Consider the following 19,067-nt stretch of genomic DNA (forward strand, 5'->3'; position numbering starts at 1 on the left):
TTTAGGGGAGACAGGAGGGGTATGCCTAGAGGTCTGATATCAGCCCTGTAGGCTCATAGGTTGCTCAGGAAGGGTTATCAGGGGTTTCTAGCTCATGTGAGAGAGCTGGATAGTCAGGTTAGGGAGCCCGCCTCAGTACTTGTAGTCAGAGAGTTTCCAGACGTCTTCCCAGACGAGCTTCCAAGACTACCACCTGCGAGGGAGATAGAGTTTGAAATAGAAGTGATGCCTGGAACCAAACCAATCTCTATCCCTCCCTACAGGATGGCACCAGTAGAGTTGAAGGAGCTAAAGGAGCAGTTGCAAGAGTTGGTAGATAAGGGTTTCATCCGACCGAGTACCTCACCTTGGGATGCTCCAGTGTTGTTTGTTAAGAAGAAGGATGGATCCCTAAGACTTTGTATCGACTACAGGCAGTTGAACAAAGTCACTACCAAGAACAAGTATCCTCTACCCAGGATCGACGATCTATTTGACCAGCTAGCAGGAGCAGGTTGTTTTTCCAAGATAGATCTGAGATCCGGGTACCACCAGCTGAGAATCAGAGAAGAAGATGTGTCGAAGACGGCGTTTAGGACCAGATATGGGCATTATGAGTTCCTAGTGATGCCGTTTGGGCTGACCAATGCCCCTACAGCATTCATGGACCTCATGAACAGATTTTTAGCCAGTATCTGGATCACTTTGTTATTGTCTTCATTGATGATATCTTGGTGTATTCCAGAAACGCAGAGGAGCATGCCCATCATCTGAGGATAGTTTTGCAGACCCTGAGGGAGCATGGCTTGTATGCCAAGTTCTCTAAATGTGAATTTTGGTTGAGGAGCATTTCCTTCTTGGGACATGTTGTGTCAGAAAAGGGGATTGAAGTGGACCCCAAGAAGGTGGAAGCTGTAGCTAACTGGCCCAGACCCACTACAGTAACAGAGATCAAAAGCTTTTTGGGTTTGGCAAGTTACTACAGGAGATTCGTTCAGGACTTCTCTAGAATTGCAGCTCCTATGACCAGATTGACCAAGAAAAAACCAAAGGTTTGTGTGGTCTGAGCAGTGTGAGGAAAGCTTCGAAGAGCTGAAGAAAAGGTTGACGTCAGCACCAGTGTTAGCTCTGCCTACCAGTAATGAAGACTTCACAGTGTTTTGTGATGCGTCCCGTGTGGGACTAGGTTGTGTATTGATGCAAAATGAGAGGGTAATTTCTTATGCTTCTAGGCAGCTGAAGAAGCATGAGTTGAATTATCCTACACATGATCTAGAGATGGCAGCTGTGATCTTTGCACTCAAGATGTAGAGGCATTACCTTTATGGGGTTAAATATGAGATCTTCACAGATCATAGAAGCTTGCAGTACATCTTGAGTAAGAGAGAGTTGAATCTGAGGCAGAAAAGATGGGTAGAACTGCTTAGTGATTATGATTGCAAAATTCAGTACCATCCGGGAAAGGCAAATGTTGTGGCAGATGCCCTAAGCCAGAAATCACTTGGCAGTTTATCCCATGTTACAGCAAAGAGAAGACCGGTGGTGTGGGAATTCTATAAGCTCATTGATGAAGGACTGCAGTTGGAGTTGTCTAGTATAGGTGCTTTGATAGCCCAGATGAGAGTGACGCCCGTGTTTCTAGAGCAGGTGGCTCAGAAACAGCACGAGGACCCCGAGTTGGTGAAAATTGCCAGGACTGTTCAGTCAAGCAAGAATGATGAGTTCAAATTTGACAGCAAAGGGATCCTCCGCTATGGGAACAAGTTATTTGTAGCAGATGACGTGAGTCTGAAGGGAGACATTATGAGGGAAGCTCATAATGCCAGATACAGTGTTCACCCTGGAGCCACCAAAATGTACCAGGATCTGAAAAGAGTTTATTGGTGGCCAGCTATGAAGAGAGAAGTGGCACAGTTCGTGTCCGCCTGCGAAGTATGTCAGAGGGTGAAGCTGGAACATCAGAAGCTGGCTGGAATGCTTAATCCACTATCGATTCCAGAGTAGAAATGGGAGAATATAGCTATGGATTTTGTGGTGGGGTTACCGGCAACGTCCAACAGATTGGACTCCATATGGGTGATTGTGGACAGACTGACCAAATCTGCTCACTTCATCCCTATCAGGAGTGGCTACTCTGTGGACAAATTGGCGCAGGTGTATGTTGATGAAGTTGTCAGGTTGCATGGGGCTCCCGTTTCAATAGTGTCTGATAGGGGACCCCAGTTCACCTCCAGATTTTGGCGGAGTCTGCAAAACGCTATGGGTATCAGGCTAGACTTTAGCACTGCTTTCCATCCACAGACTGACGAACAATCAGAGAGGACCATCCAGACAATTGAAGATATGCTCAGAATGTGTATGCTAGATTTTGGTGGTTCTTGGAGGCAGCATCTACCCTTGGTGGAGTTTGCCTACAATAACAACTATCATGCTAGCATAGGGATGGCTCCATATGAAGCTTTGTATGGAAGGAAGTGCAGGTCACCTGTCTGCTGGGAAGAAGTTGGAGAAAGGACCTTAGCAGGACCTGAGCTAGTAGAGATCACTAGTAGGGTAGTGCCCATTATCAGAGAAAGGATCAGAACTGCTGTGAGTCGGCAGAAAAGCTATGCAGATGTCCGCAGGAAGCATGTAGAGTTTCAGGAGAGAGATATGGTGTTGCTCAAGGTGTCTCCTATGAAAGGGGTGATTCGTTTTGGGAAGAAAGGTAAGCTAGCTCCACGGTACATCGGACCCTTTGAAATCTTGCAGAAGATTGGGAATGTATCGTACAAGCTGGACCTACCTGCTTCAATGGAGAGAATCCATCCGGTTTTCTATGTTTCCATGTTACGAAAGTTCGTGTCAGATCCGGGCAAGGTTCTTAGTGAGCCAGATGTAGAGATCCTAGGAGATATCACCTATATTGAGCAGCCAGTGCGGATCATAGACACGCAGATCAGAAAGCTGAGGAACAAGAAAATCCCGATGGTGAAAGTCCTTTGGAATCACCATAATGTAGAAGAATGTACTTGGGAGACACGGGAGTCCAAGCTCCAGCAATACCCTTATCTCTTCTAAGGTTAGTGTTTTATGTTTTTATGTGTGCTTTCTTGTTGTTATGTGTGTTATGCCATGCTATGCTTGTTTGTTGAACATTCGGGGACGAATGTTCTTAAGGGGGGAAGAATGTAATACCCGGCTAGACCCAGGCACCAGGAATCCTACCTTCCGGCAGAATATCCGTTGGAATCCGGGATTTTTCGAATGTCGGAGCCTTCTAGAAGGGTAAAATAAAGGTTTTCTAAAATGTTTTATATGTTTTTATGGTTTTAATGAAGAAATAAAATTGAGTTTTGAAAGAAAACGTTTTGGAGGAGAAACCCAGGTTTGGCCGCCGAACCTCATGTTCGGCCGCCGAACATGCATGGTGGAGTTGCGGAGGCACTTTTGGCCTCCGAAGGTGGTCTGGCCAGCCACCTATAAAAGGCCCCCTGTCCGAAAATGGGCGAGTTTTCTCTCTCCATTTCCGGGCAAGGTGAGTCTCCGCCACCCCCTTGTTGATCTTGTATTTCCTCCTCAAATCCTTCAAGATTTTTATGAGTTTTTACCATGTTTTGAAGATTTTAAGCTAAGATCAAAGTTTTGAAGCTTGGAGACCCCCAGAGCTCGTTCCTCCATATCTCCAAGTTTCAAATCGCATCTCCTCTCGATCTTCAATAGGTAAGTGTAAATCCTCACCTTCTTTTATGTTTTAAGTAAGTTTTGAGGGGTTTTAAGGGTGTTTAATGCATGTTTAGAGTATATGTAAAATGTTAGGGTTTATGTTAGTTAAATGATAAATGTATGTTTATGTGATGCCATGTTGATGTTTGTTGGGGTTTAGGCTAGTTTTATGCCCCTATATGCATGAATAAGTGTTTATGCATGTTTTAGAATAGTTGAATGCATGTTGGGAAGTTGGGATGACTGAATGATGTAGATAGGTCCATTCCCCACTGATCCATCAAGTCAGGTGAGTTGGATCTCTATTTGTTGAGCCTGGGTCTCAGTCTGCCGGATCTGCTCGAATGGTCTGAGTTGTGTGCTAATGGACCGGTTTGCATAGTGGACTCTGATGGATTTTGGACCTGACTTTCTTACAAGAGCTCAACTATGACTTGAGTAGCAGAGGTCCAACGATCATCGATATTAATAATTTATATATATATTATAAATGTTATAAAATTAACTTATATATGCATAAAATAAAATTTATTTTATTAATAATTATATTTTTAAAATTTTATATATATAATATGATGAATTATTAATTTTATGTGTATTTTAATAATAAATCAATTATATAATATGTATATATATATTAATCATTTTACATATAAACGGTAATAACTAAACAATTAAAGATAATTTATTAAACGTTTGGGATATTCCAATTGTAATTAGTAATTAACTATTAGCTTTTAACTATAAAGTAATTTATCAAACGTTTTCGATATTTCAACTGTAATTAGCAATTAACTATTAGCATATTAAGTATCGATTATCCAACGATGTTTATTTCCTTTCTGCTCACCAACATCTCTTCCAGCTAAAATAACTACACAAATACTTCAAATATAATCACCTTGTAATGCTTCCAGGTAAAAACTCTCAGTATGTTGAAAAATTAATTTTTTTAAATTATAAATAAGTAAATTCAATAATAAACTAAAAATATAGAATTATTAATTTAAATATTTTTATTGAATTAATATAAATTTAAGCAATAAACTATTTATGCATACAATTTAATATTATAATTGGACAAATAATTTCTTAAAAATAGATAATAAAATTTAATTTTTAGTTTTAAAGTAAAAAATATATTCTACTATCATATTTATTATATTTGATTTATTTATGCTTTCCATACTATTCTATATATACAAGTGAAAAGAGAAAAATATTAAGATTACTTAAAATACTCTTAGTTAGATTAAATAATTACAAGTTTTTCTTTATTTTAATTAGTTTTAAAAAATAACATAATAATCTATTATTAATTTAATATTTTAATTTAATTAGTTAAGTTATTTTTTATTTGAATTTAAATTCGATTAATCAATAAGATTTTATTATGATTATTTTAAATTTAAATTACGAACTCAAAATTTTATTAAATAGATATTTTTATAATTTATTTTTGAATTATTTTTTCGTAATCAGTTTGCATAATATACGGATTGTCCATGTGTAAATCTATTTATAAATTTGCAAAAAAAAAAAAAAAAAAAAAAAAAAAACACCGATTTCATATATAAATCCCACTTCTCAAATTATTTTTATTTTATTTTTTAATCTTTTTGAACTTTGCTTCTCTAATTTCAATGGCATTCATGATCTGCCTCTACCATTTTTAACTTTTTCTTTTAGATTCATTAATTCTCGCCTTCTTTTTCTATTTTTTTTTCCTGTCTAGTGCAATTAAAATTATTGACCATTACTTAAAGAATTAAAAGAATATTATAATAAAAACAAAATTTATATGAGGAGGAAAGGGAAAGAGAAAAAAATATATTTATTTATTTATTTTGACTTGGAAAACTGCATTGTAGAAATTGGAATTCATTCATATAAATTAATTATAAAACCAAATGTGATTTTATAGTAAACAATTTAATTGAATGAAAAAAAACCATCAATCAATCAATTTAATTCTCCATTATTACTTTCAGTAACATTTTCCTTGGATTTAATACTTCCAGAGACAGTATGATAGTTAGAATTAGACAACTCACTTAGCTTCCCAAACATGCTCTCATAGTCATTCAAAAGATCAAACCTGCCAAAAAAACTAAAAAATTAAAAAAAAAAAATTTTGAAAGATTTAAATTTAAAAAAAAATAAAAAACAAACTAATTAACTGAACATACCAGTATGCCAAGCATTGATATGGTTCATACTTGCCATAAATTTCTTTGACATCATTTTGAATGGTCTTTCTTGTGCAATTTTCCTTGCCATGTAACTTTCTTACAAGCCTGATTGTTTCAGTATCTGTTGGAATTTGATGGTAAAATCCAATACACATCAATATATTCGCACAAGTAAAAGGACCAAGCCCTTTAATCTTCTTAAGTTGATTGCTTATGTCCACATGTGAATCATCAACGCCTCCAATTGTTAGAACAGAACTCTCATGCTCTTTAAGCTTTAGTTTTCCACTCTCAACAGATACAGCTAAATCAATAATAGTTTTTGCTCTATGGCCAAGATTGCAGCGCATGTTTAAATAATCAACATCCACCAGAGCCAGTTCTTTGGAGCTTGGAAAATTAGCCATTCCTTCCAATGATGGATTTGGTTCGAGTTTTGCACGCTTATTATTAACCTTGAATCTAGTTTTTCCTTTGAGTACAGGTCCTGCATGTGGTTCAAATCTTTTTCCTTGTTTTCTAGCTTTGCTGGTTTCATACTCTAACACAGAAGCAAGTTGAGGTTGAAGTTTGCAAAGAGCTTCAGCCATACTCAATGTCCTCTTCCACCTATATTGTTTTATTAAATAAAATAAATTATTTTCTGATTATACAAAAAACAGAAAAAAGAGTCTTTAACTTACGTGCAGTTACAGAGGAGAATACACTTGACAGCATCTTCAAAAAGAGTAGGTGATCGAAAGAGCCGACCAAATGCTTTCTTCTTAGCTTCTGGGTGTTTTTTATGGAATTCTTCCAATATTTCTGTTAGCCTTAGCATTCGATTAACTTTGCTCTGCCAAGTTTAAATAGTGAATATATATATATAAGAACACCTTTTAATAAGCAAATAAAAGATAGAAATGGTTACCTCAATGAGTGCGGCGTCCTCATCAGAAAGGTGCTCAACCCCATAAACATTGATGCTAACATAAGGCTTATCAGGAGTGTGAGTGATAGAAGCAAGTACAGAGGTGGTGCCATCTGACAGGCGAAGAGGACGCTGCAAAGTCTTAGTTTGAGGACACCAACGATTGGGAGCCATCATAAAAAACCCATGGTTGCACACTCCACTCTCCAAGTTGTAACCATACTCACTGAATAGGCCTATTCCACTTGATAGAAAATGATGAAAGAATGGCTCCTCTCTCTTTAGTAATTCCATTTTTAATTGTTTTCTTCTACACAAAACAAACGACAAAATACGTCACAATATCAGAGAGAGCTTAGGAGACAAGGAAAAATAAAGCTTATTTATATGACAATTCATTAATTGAAAAGTTTTTCTTCCTAAATTTAATCTCCCACTTTAATTTTAGGGTTTACCATTATGGAATTTTCCTTTTTAGAGAAAATTTAATTCCCATGATTATGATTTCGGAATATATATATATATAGGAAATAAAAATAATAATAAATAAAAATTCTATTGTAATAAATTAATATGTAAATCATATAGCTACGAAATTAAAAATTACGAGATATCCTTAATTTTTATATTCCTTACAATATCAAAAGCTATCAATTTTCAAAAATCAATTTATGATATTTACAGAACCAAATCTGTTTATAAAAAGAATTCATATTATGTTTCCAATAATAAATATGCTTAAATTTGGCCAACTTCCGTTTAGAATTCTTTTTTGATTTTATATTGTGTTTGGCCAATTTCCATAAAGGTACGAAATTACATTTGGATCTTCAATTTATTATATTTTTATGGCTTTAGAAAAGTAAATTTAATTAATTAATTGAAATACTGAAATTCATCTAATTACTTTAATATCACATCAAATATAATGTATATTAAGCTTTTTACAAATATATTTAAATATGAAGTGGATTGGAAATAATTATTTTTCATCATAAAATTAAAATGAAACCTAATAGAAGAGATTTCGAATAATTTAAAAAAGAAAAGTGATAATTAACAGTGAATATTTATTTTTCAAAATAGTAAAATAATATATTATTACAATTTAATAATTCAATTAGATGAGTTAATTAATATTAATTTTAAAATTGTATTAAAATATTTAAACTAAAAGAATGAGAAATTCAAAAATAAATAAATTCTAATTTTATCTAAATTATGAGAATATATACATGGGAAAATATTAGCATGACCAAAAATACGCAAGCCTAAATATAAAAATTACAAATAATTTTTTATTTTATTTAATTTTTTTTAATTTAATTAAATAATTATATATATTGATGTTCGATTTAAAGTAAAATTATTATAAACCTATATTAATATTTAACTAAAATTATTGAATACATTAACGTTAATTCTATTAAATTGTATTTTATTATAATCTATAATAAAATTAAAAACCAACAATTAAAAAAAGCGCATTTGAAGAATTATTTAAAAAAAAAGTAATTTTAGTAATATATATTTGAATTTGTTGTTAATAATAAATTTAGCAACTATACTATTACTAAATGATAGAGTTTTGGTCGATTAAATATGTTGGTCTCGGAAATATAATTGTGAGTTATATGTAAAACATATACGAATAAGAAATATAAATCTGATATTTTTTTATATAGTTTTGAAATTGAATTTTTTTAATTTAAAAAAATAAATAATTATCTTTGTCTCAAGTAAAATTCTGGAATTTTTTAATTTGTCCGCAACGTGGTCGAAAGGGAGCCGAATATGATCTATTAATGTTAAGTAGTAGCAGGCGTCTAAAGGTAACTACTCTAATATTCAAATCAATAAGCTTATCTAGAAAGATGAGGTTAATTTTTATTAAAATAATTAGTTTTCATTATTTGTCGCAAAATTTAAAAAAAAATACATTTAATTTATATATTAGTAAAATTTTATGTATAAAAAGTTCCATAATTTTAAAAATATTATCACAATCTAGACAAAACCTTTTTTTTTTAAAAAAAAAAAAGGAAGCAATGTTCTTAAAAATAGTCTAATTTTCTGTTTGAATACTAATCTTTCTATTATATTAAACAATAAAAATTATGAAAAATATTTATTCAGAAACGATTTCTTGTAAAATGAAGAGCCGAAATTACCTCCTTTGCTATTATGGACGCTTTCCTTTCCCACTTACGCTTAACTACTTTGTGAGTAGTGCTTTATCCACTGGGACAAGACTCATCATAAGTTCAGCAGCCAAAATTAAGCAGTATTTGTTAGACATGTAAAAAAAAAATTTGTAAGAAAAAATTCAAATAACATTTTTATACAATTGATGCGGATCAATCTTATATCATTTTATGGGTCTAAAAAAAATTTCAGATCCAAATACACTTGGGGCATTTTTCAATTCATATGAGGTAAATTTGGTGTAAAACTTACAATCATAGGTTTAAAGAGTTTAATCAAACTTATAGATGAAAACTATACAAAAGAAAGTTTAAAGTGAAGATCAAGAAATATTTTTATGAATATTCAATTTTATTATGGGCTTGCTATATTTTATTAATTAAGCACTTGTTTTATTTAGTTTTGTTTGACCTTGTATTCTGGTCATATTTTATCTTTTAAGTTTAGAGTGTTGGATCATATTTTAAACTTATGTTTTAATATTTATGAGTTTAACATATTATTTTAGTGTATAATTGAGTTTGGATATTGTGTGTGATTCTGCAAGTTTAAGAAGAGTGTTTTAGGATTTTAATTTTCTCTTTACTATATAAGGATAAGAAACAATTGTAAGATGAAACTTTTAAATTAAAATTTTCAGAATTCTTTATACTTGTGGCGTGTATTGCTTTAATTGAGAGTGATGATTTTTCTTTAATCAATTGCATCAAGAATCTTGATGAACTTATCAACTATTCGTTGTGGCATTTGTCGGATTCTCATCTAAATCTTTCTATCATTGGTGTTTCAGTTTTTGTGAGTGTGAGGTTTATCAAATCTTTCGATTCCGTATCTACTTGTGTGTGTGGATTTGAGACTTGTGTCATAGGATTTCATGTCAGCTCGTATCAGAGCACGGCCTATTTATCTATATTTATTTGTTTGGTAAGTTTTTTTTTAATATTTTTTAGTCTATCTTATTATTTTTTTATTTCAATTTATCTCATAGTTTTTCTTTTAAAAAAAAAAAGAACAAAAATATATAAATTTTTTTATTTCAGTTGTATGAAATTTTTTTTAAAAAAGGGAGAGGTAAAAAAAAAGAACAGTGAAGAAAAAAAAATCATTTCAATTTTTTGATTTAAAAAAACAAGGAAAAAAGAGAGATATCAAAGTTTGGTGCTTCATTCGTGAAATGTCATACTGAATTTAAAGAGAATCCCATGTATGTCGATCCTTTTCTTTTCATTACGGTTGAATATTCGAAAATAAATCTTTTCGAAAGAGAGAGTGATACGAACAATAAAATGACACGATGCTTCAAAAATTTAAAATTAAAAACTCCAAATCATGACAAATCAATCTACCATCGCTTAATTCAAGACTTACGAGATGAGAACTATATTTGAGAAGTATCGAAAAATAAGGAAATAAGAAACACACTCTTCAACACTTGTAGACATGCAATACAATTTCAAATCGCGTAATACATGTATGGTCAAATTGTATTTAGGCCAATTTTATTATTTTGGTATTTTAGTATTTTGTAGGATTTGTTTTAAATTAATTTGGCCTATATTAGAGCTAAATTTGTGTAGCTCATTTAATATGGAGATTTCTCCAAGACATTTTTGGAAAATAATCTTTAATGTATTTAAATTTGACTATTTGACTAGATACCTTTTTATATTGTAATTATACCTTCTCCATTATTAGCAACTTATCAAGATTTAATCTTGTAGCATTCTAATATGAATCTCCTCCATACTTAGTTAACTTATCAAGAATTTCTTGTGATCTTCTCGAAGCTAAAATCACTTGATTATTTATGTTTGTAATCACATTGGTTGGTTAAGGGTGTAGTAGAGCAACTTTCGCTTGATTATTTATGTTTCTAATCACATTAGTTGGTTAGGGATATAGTAGAGCAACTTTCGCTATATTATCTATGTTTTTAATAACATTGGTTAGTTAGGGGTGTAGTAAAGCAACCTTCTGAAAGATATCTTTGCTTTGTTTTTTATCAAGTTGAGTGACGGGATTTTTGATCATGAGTTGATCCTGAGTTCCGCATCGATTGGTATCAAAGCATGGTGATAAATAAATTCCTACTTATCTATATTTATTTGTTTCATAAGTTTTTTTTTATTTTTTTAAATTTATCTTATTATTTTTTTATTTCAGTTTATCTTACAGTGAGAATTATATTTGGAAAGTATGGGAGAATAAGGAAATAAGCAATACACTGTTCAATACTTGTGGACGCGCAACACAATTTCAGATCACGTAATGCATGTACACCCAAATTGCATTTAGACCAATTTTGTTATTTTGGTATTTTAGTATTTTGTAGAATTTATTTTAAATTAAATTTAGCCTATATTAGAAGTTAAATTTGTACAGCCCATTTAGGAAGGAGATTTCTCCGAGACAATTTAGGGAAATGATCTTTAATGTAATCTAGGTTTGACTATTTAACTAGATATCTTTCCTATATTGTAATTACGCCTTCCTACGATAGAATTAGGGTTTTAAGGTAGAAAAACACTGTAACGACCCGGAAACCAGACCGCTACCGGCGCTAGGGTTCAGATCGACTTAAAGTCGCCGGAGCCTGTAGCAAACCTACTATACATCCTGTGTACCTGATAAAATCCCATACATGATCATACATTTTAACAAAAACTTAAACATTCCATAAAACCAAGCTCAACCTGTAAATGTATAAAAAATGTAAACATAAAACCCATACTAGAGCCTCATCAAATGCTCTAGTATAGTAAACATTACATGCCTCAAGCTTGGTTTAAACATAACTTATAATTAAAACTTTTACATAAAGATCATGTTAACCGGGATTACAAGAAATAAAAACTAAGGCAAAGCACAATTCTAATCCATTAAATTTTACATGTCCACACTATACTATTACATGAACTATACCAGCTACTATGCCGACTTCCCGAGCTATCTTTGACCCTGCAAACCTGGGGTTAGGGGAAAGGGATAAGCTACAAGAATCTAGTGAGCAGAACATAAAAACAGTTTAATAAACATATGCTTGTATGAAATGCGTCACAACACAAATAATTCACATCAAGATGGATTTGTCACTAGTAACCCTCTACATATTCCAATGTGCCCGCCCTCGATGGAGCTCCTCAGGACTTTCGCTTAAACATAACATAACATAATGTATCCAAAATGCCAGGGGCATAGAATGGGCCTCACCTGGACTTCTGTATCGTATCATATCATATCATCTCGAGGGCTAGTGGGTCATCCAATATCCACCCACATCAACAGTAAATTATGCAATGCATCATATTCATGAATTCTAATGCAAACATCCTAATATATAAACATGGCATTCGTGATGCATGAACATGCTTAAAAATTGGATTACTTTAAAACAATAGATTAGTTCAGTTCTACTCACCTCTGGCTGACGCTCGCCTAACAATGACGTAGCTAACTCACTGAAGGCCTCTACGGTCTCCCAGGTCCGATCCTACATAGATGGACTCAAATGAGGGACCAAACATAACTATTACATGACTCTAAATAACTCCCCAAAATCCCCCCTAAAACATAACAAAACATGCACATAAAACAAGTAGAGGAAGGCTGGGCAGGGGACTTTCGGCGGCAGGTTCGGCAGCCGAAGGTCCCACACAGATCCCAAAGTCAAGGACTTTTCGGGGCAGGTTCAGCGGCCTAAGCCCTTCATAGATCCGAAAGTCAGGGACTTTCGGGGGTGGGTTCGATGGCCAAAACCACTTCACAGATCCGAAAGTTCATGCTTTCGAGGGCAGGTTAGGCGGCCAAAAGGCTGCTTCCACAAGCAAGTTCGGCGGCCGAACCTGGATTCTCCAGCAAGGCAGAACCCGATTCTGCCCTATGCACACAGCCACCCAACTCTCCAATCCTCACACCCAACAACTCAAAAACATGCATACTCACCCATCATGTATAAGAGGCATAAAAACTAGCTTAAACCCCAACAAGCAACAACAAAAACACAAAAGAGCAAACATTCATTAATAACCCCATTCAAATCCTATAACTTTAGATCTAATCATTTCATGCATTATGAACCCTTAACCCTTCTTAAAACTTGATTAAAATATAGAAAAGGCAAAGATCTAGACTTACCTCTTGGAGATCTAAGGGTGATAGCAACTTCAACTTGAAGATGAGGTAAAATGGTCTTCGGAGCTCTCCAAGGTTTAAAAACTTGGATTCAAGCTCAAATCTTCAAAAACAAGGCAAAACACATAAATTTCTTAAGAGATTTGAAGGAAAAACCACAAAAGCATCAAATGGTGGCAAAGACTCACCTCTGCCCAAAAATGGAGAGAAAAACCCTCTCATTTTCAGGCTGAAGGCCTCTTATAGGTAGCTGGATAAACCACCTTCGGGGGCTGAAAGTGGAGGTCCCGCGGCGGCACCACCTTCAGTGGCCGAACTTGAAGGTTCGGCGGTCAAACCTGGATTTTTCTTCAAAACTATTTTCTTTCTTTCTTTTAACTTAAAATCTTAAAATCTTCAAATTCATTTTATAAAAACCTTATTTTACCCTTCCTAAGGAGATTTCAGTTTCGAGATTCTGGGTTCCAACGGAGATTCCATCAGAAGATTGGAATTCCGACGCCGGAGTCTAGCCGGGTATTACAAACACCCTTAAGGTGGCAGCCACAATTAGCCACAAACAGCTGAAGTCGCTTGATTATCTATATTTTTAATCACATTGGTTGGTTAGGAGTGTAGTAGAGCAACCTTCGCTTGATTATTTATGTTTCTTGTAACGACCCGAAAATTCGGACCGCTACCGGCGCTAGAATCCAGATCGGCTTAAGGCCACCGGGACCCGTAGCAAGCCAAACATACATCCTGTGAACCTGTTTAATCCCATACATGATCAACATCATACATAAAAATTTGAACTTTTGTTTTTCATTCATGAACCAAACTCAACCTGTGCATGCATTAACATAGACATTAACATTAACCCCACCTTGGAGTCTTCATCAATGCTCCAATGGGGTGACATAATCATGCATTAAGTTTGGTTAAACATAAACATCCATAAACATTTAAGATCATGTATCTAAAAAGGGATTTACAACATACTATGGTCAAGCACACTTCTAAACCTCAATATCATCATTACATTACATAACTCAACATTACATTACAATAACCATCATGTCCACTGCTAGCTATTTTATAACCAAGACTTTACTCTATCCAACCTCCTGCTCTATCCTGTACCTGCAAACCTGGGGGTTAAGGGAGAGGGGTGAGCTAACAAGCCCAGTGAGTAGAACCATAAAAACATGCTAACAAACATGCTCATATGAAATGCATCATAACTCAGACAATTCACATCAAGGGTTGGGTGAACTTGTCACCAAATAGTCCCAGCATCATTTCGTGCCAGGCCGTAGCATGGGGTCCTGGTCTTCCTATCATATCATACATTACTTACCATTGCCCTAGGGCCTCCTCTGGGCACCTGGTCTTCGAGTCCCATATCCGTGCCAGGCTGTAGAATGGGGTCCTGGTCTTTCCTCAGGGACTAATTGGGTCATCCAACATTCACCCACATCAACAACAAAGAATGCGATGCAACATATTCGTGAAATCTAATGCAATCATCCTATTGCATAATCATGATGCATGAAACATGATAAAACATTTAATTTCTTAATTTAAAAGATTAAGTTTAGTTCCACTCACCTCTGGCTGACTCTGACATACACCGAAGCAGCTGAACTCACTGCTGGGGTCCTTGGTTCCTCGGGTCCGAACCTACACAGGTGGACTCAAATGAGGGACCTAACATACATAAACATAACTCTAAAAACATCCCCCAAAAACCCCATAAAACACCTCAAAAAAATCAAGGAATTCATGCAAAGGAGGGCTGAACAGGGCACTTTCGGCGGCAGGTTCGGCGGCCGAAAGGCCCTCCAGAGCCGAAAGTCATGCACCTTCGGCGGCACTTTCGGCGGCCGAAGGTTCCCTCTAGAGACGAAACTCATGCATATTCGGCGGCACCTTCGGCGGCCGAAACTCCCTTCCAGAGCCGAAAGTCCACTTTTGGGGGCAGGGTTCGGCAGCCGATACATGCTACCATAGGCAGGTTCGGCGGCCGAAAGAGCCTTCGGCTGCCGAACCTGGTTTCTCCCAAACGGCAGAACTTGGTTCCAACATGCACAAATGCCTCCCAACTCATTCAAACATGAATTTTCCTACTCTACAACATGCATACTCAAGCATACAAGCTCCTAGGGGCTTTAAACCATCAAAAACCCCAACTACAACACATCAAACAACCCACATTGCTCATAAACATACATAAACCCATACACATAACAAAAACCTAACATGCATTTCTACCCCATAGATTTTCATAAAACTTGTTTAAAACATGCAAGAAAGGTTGGATCTAAGCTTACCTCTTGAAGATCGAGAGGGAAGACGATCCTAGCTTGGAGGTAGGGAGAAATCCACTATTTGTTCTCCAAGCTTCCAAACTTGCTCTTTTGCTCAAAGATCTTCAAACCAAATGAAAACTCATAAGAAAATCATGAAGATTCAAAGGAAGAAGCTCAAAATCGATGAGGGACGGCGGAGAGCTCACCTTGGCCGAAAACGGGGAGAAAAGCTCTCCCGTTCGGACATGAGGACCCCTTTATAGGTGGCTGGCCAGGCCACTTTCGGGGGCCTAACGTGCCTCCGTATGCATGCCATGTTCGGCGGCCGAACTTAAGGTTCGGCGGCTGAACCTGGACTTCCCTCACTTATGCTTTCGGGGGCCTAAAGTGCTCCCGAAACGCATGCACGTTCGGCGGCTGAACCTGAGTCTTCCTCTCAAGACCATTTTCATTCAAAACTTAACTTCCTTTTTACTTAAAATCATAAAATACATCAAAATATTTTATAAATACATCATTTTACCCTTCTAGAGGTTTCCGACATCCGAGATTTCCACCGGACGGTAGGAATTCCAATACCGGAGTCTAGCCGGGTATTACATTTCTAATCACATTGGTTGGTTAGAGGTGTAGTAAAACAACCTTCGCTCAATTATCTATGTTTCTAATCACATTAGTAGGTTAGGAGTGTAGTAGGGCAACCTTCTAGAAGATATTTTTACTTTGTTCTTTATCAAGTTCTGCATCACCCACTAAAAAAGGCATTCATGCTATGCCACATGGTAGGAATCTGTTAGGCTATCCTGGTGTTAGTTTCACAACACAAGGCATCTCATTCTAGGCCACAAGGTGGGAATTCATCAGGCCATCCAGTTGTTAGTCCCGCAACATAAGACATCTCATACCAGGCCACAAGGTGGGAATCTGTCAGGCCATCCGGATGTTAGTCCCGTAACACAAGACATCTCACGCCAGGCCATAAGGCGGGAATCTATCAGGCCATCCGGGTATCAGTCCCACAAAACCAAGACATTTCACGTCAGGCCATAAGTCAGGTATACGCCAGGGTGACCAACCTAGTGTTAGTCCCGTTTCACAAAGGGTTTCTAAGGCATCGTATGCTAGGCCATAAAGTGAGTATACATCAGGCCAACCAATTGGGTGTTAGCCCTGTTTCACAAAAAGTCTCTAAGGCATTTGTCATTGTTCTTACAATCACTCCCAGAAATTCAAAACTTTTTGAGAAGGAAGAAGGCCTATTGTGGGCGGGCAAGACTTTTTGACAATCGGCAAAGGCAAGACGGACTGCTAAGCTAGCGAGTGAAGTCCGTAAGGAGGAAAAAAACCATAAACTCATTAGGGTAGGTCAGGGTAAGAAAATTCTCAAAAGCGCACCAGGGTTGGAAAATGGCTCGAAGCTCATCAGGGCAAGTCAGGGCAAGAAAATGCCCGGAAGTATGCCAAGGCTGGAAAATGTCCGGAAGTATGCCAAGGCTGGAAAATGCCCGAAAGCTCATCAGGGCTAGTCGGGGCGAGAAAATGCTCGAAAGCTAGTCAGGGCTAAAGAATGCCCGGAAGCTCGATAAGGCTGGAAAATGCTCGAATGCTCGATAGGGCTAGAGAACGCCTGGAAGCTCACTAGGGCTAAAAAAAAGCCAGAAGATCACCAGGTTTGGTTGGGGCAATAGGAAGCCCGAAAACTCACTAAGGCATTACTATTTTGGTCGGATCAATTTTGGTCATGCGCTGGACAAGATCTTAGACCAGGCTGGTTTATAGGGCAAGTAAGAAGGAAGCAGAGACAGTGCACGCTTAGCCCGAATAGAAGCTAACTTAGTTCAACGGTCTGAACTAAAGGTCGCACTTGGGATAGTGGATATAATTTACACTCTAGAACCGTGACACATTTCGCGACTAGGCCACCAAAAAGGTATCCACTAGGCCAACGACTGGGGGTAACCTTGATTAACAAAATTTTCAATTCATTATCATGACCGAGTGTTAAGTTTGATTTATTATTTTTTAATTTTTATAGCCACAAGGCAATTGTCACTTATGGGCAAGAGAAGGTAAAATGATGCAAATAGGGAAAGGTCAATCTAAATGAGCCGCATACCTCAGATCATGAAGACAAGAATCATCTTCAAATCTAAAGAATTGAAGACCAATGGGGGACTTTTGATATTATACAATAATCACCCAAAGAAGGCCATGTGCTGGCACTCATAGAAAGGCCCACGTGACAAGAGTCTAATCAGATGATGCTCGATCCCACTAGGGGAAAAGAAGACCCGGGCATGATGGGTGTCGAAGCCAACAAAAATAACCTATTAAAAATTAAAAAATATGAATTGTGTATAGAGTGAATAAGATCGAATCTACAGGGAATTGACACTAAGAATTTTCAAATAATGACTAGAAAAATAAACAATGAAAGTAAAAGGGGGGTTTTGATGATGAAGAGCATGATATAAATTAGGCTAGAGCAACCCCGACGTGGAGATGAGTCCAAACGGTTTTCGAAGGTCTCCAAGGTTTCAAAACTCAGATTTAAGCTCAAATCTTCAAAAACAAGGGAAAACTCATGAATATTTTGAAGGATTTGAAAGGAAAACAACAAAATCAATAATGGGAGGGCAAAAACTCACCTTTGCCTGAAAATGGAGAGAGAAACTCTCCCATTTTCAGACTAGAGGCCTCTTATAGATGGCTGGCCATACCACCTTCGGGGGCCGAAAGGAGAGCTCCCGCGGCAGCACCATGTTCGGCGGCCGAACCTGGATTTTCCTTCCAAAATATTTTTCTTTCTTTTAAAAGTCTTTAACACAAAAACCAATAGTAAAACCATAAAATTTATTTTGTGAAAACTTATTTTACCCTTCTAAAAGGTTTCAGCATCCGAGATTCCGAATTCCAACGGGGATTCCGTTAGAAGGTTGGAATTCCGACGCCGGAGTCTAGTCAGGTATTACATATACATTACAAGTTTACTTATTATATAGGTGAGCAAAACAAAATATTCAAACAAATTATGGAAGACATGATTAAGGGATATGAGTTTTTATAAAAATAATAAAGGGATGACTTTATAGACTAAAACATATAATATTTCATTTTATTTAAGATTATTGATGTAAGATATAATTTTTCATATATTAAAAGTACGTACATAATTTATAATATTGAGTATAAATATTTAATGAAATATTTTAATATATAATATTTGTACACAATAATGAAATTTTATTTGTAATAAATATTTGTTTAATATAATATATTTAATATCACATATGATAAATATAACATTTATTTACTTGATTATATATTTTATTAATATAAAATTTTAGGGACTATATTATAATTTATCATTAACTTTTCATGTTGAATTTAATTGTGACAAATTGAATAAGATTTGATTTTATTATCTAAAATTTAAATTTTTAGATATAAATAAGAATTAATATAATTATTTAATTTTTTTTATTTAATAAGCATTAAAAATAATCCTATATAGCATGGACTAAAAAATTTTTTGTAAAAATTGATGGAACTTAATGGCTGAAATTGAGGTAAACATAAAAGAGTCGTTAAAGATTTTAAACTTACGATATAAATGTGAAAAGTAATAAATTTTAATTTTTTTTCAATAGACAT

At 35.5% G+C, this 19,067-nt stretch overlaps 1 protein-coding gene across 1 annotated transcript; it reads right to left on the minus strand.

Moving 5' to 3' along the window:
• Nucleotides 1-5,646: 5,646 nt before the first annotated feature.
• On the minus strand, nucleotides 5,647-7,080 carry LOC110606290. Its single transcript, XM_021745037.1, has 4 exons — nucleotides 6,787-7,080; nucleotides 6,560-6,711; nucleotides 5,874-6,485; nucleotides 5,647-5,782 (listed from the first exon to the last, which is right to left on the minus strand). The coding sequence occupies exons 1-4, from the start codon at nucleotides 7,078-7,080 to the stop codon at nucleotides 5,647-5,649; spliced, it is 1,194 nt and encodes a 397-aa protein (XP_021600729.1).
• Nucleotides 7,081-19,067: the final 11,987 nt, after the last annotated feature.

This window comes from Manihot esculenta, chromosome 18, assembly GCF_001659605.2.
Source record: "Manihot esculenta cultivar AM560-2 chromosome 18, M.esculenta_v8, whole genome shotgun sequence".
In the NCBI taxonomy this organism is placed as follows: Eukaryota; Viridiplantae; Streptophyta; class Magnoliopsida; order Malpighiales; family Euphorbiaceae; genus Manihot; species Manihot esculenta.

Coding starts and splice junctions, on each gene's coding strand:
- LOC110606290 (XM_021745037.1), bottom strand. CDS start 7,080: ATGGAATTACTAAAGAGAGAGGAGCCATTCTTTCATCATTTTCTATCA. Junction 6,486..6,559: donor ATTCTCCTCTGTAACTGCAC/GTAAGTTAAAGA, acceptor AAAACAATATAG/GTGGAAGAGGACATTGAGTA. Junction 5,783..5,873: donor TATCAATGCTTGGCATACTG/GTATGTTCAGTT, acceptor TTTTTTTGGCAG/GTTTGATCTTTTGAATGACT.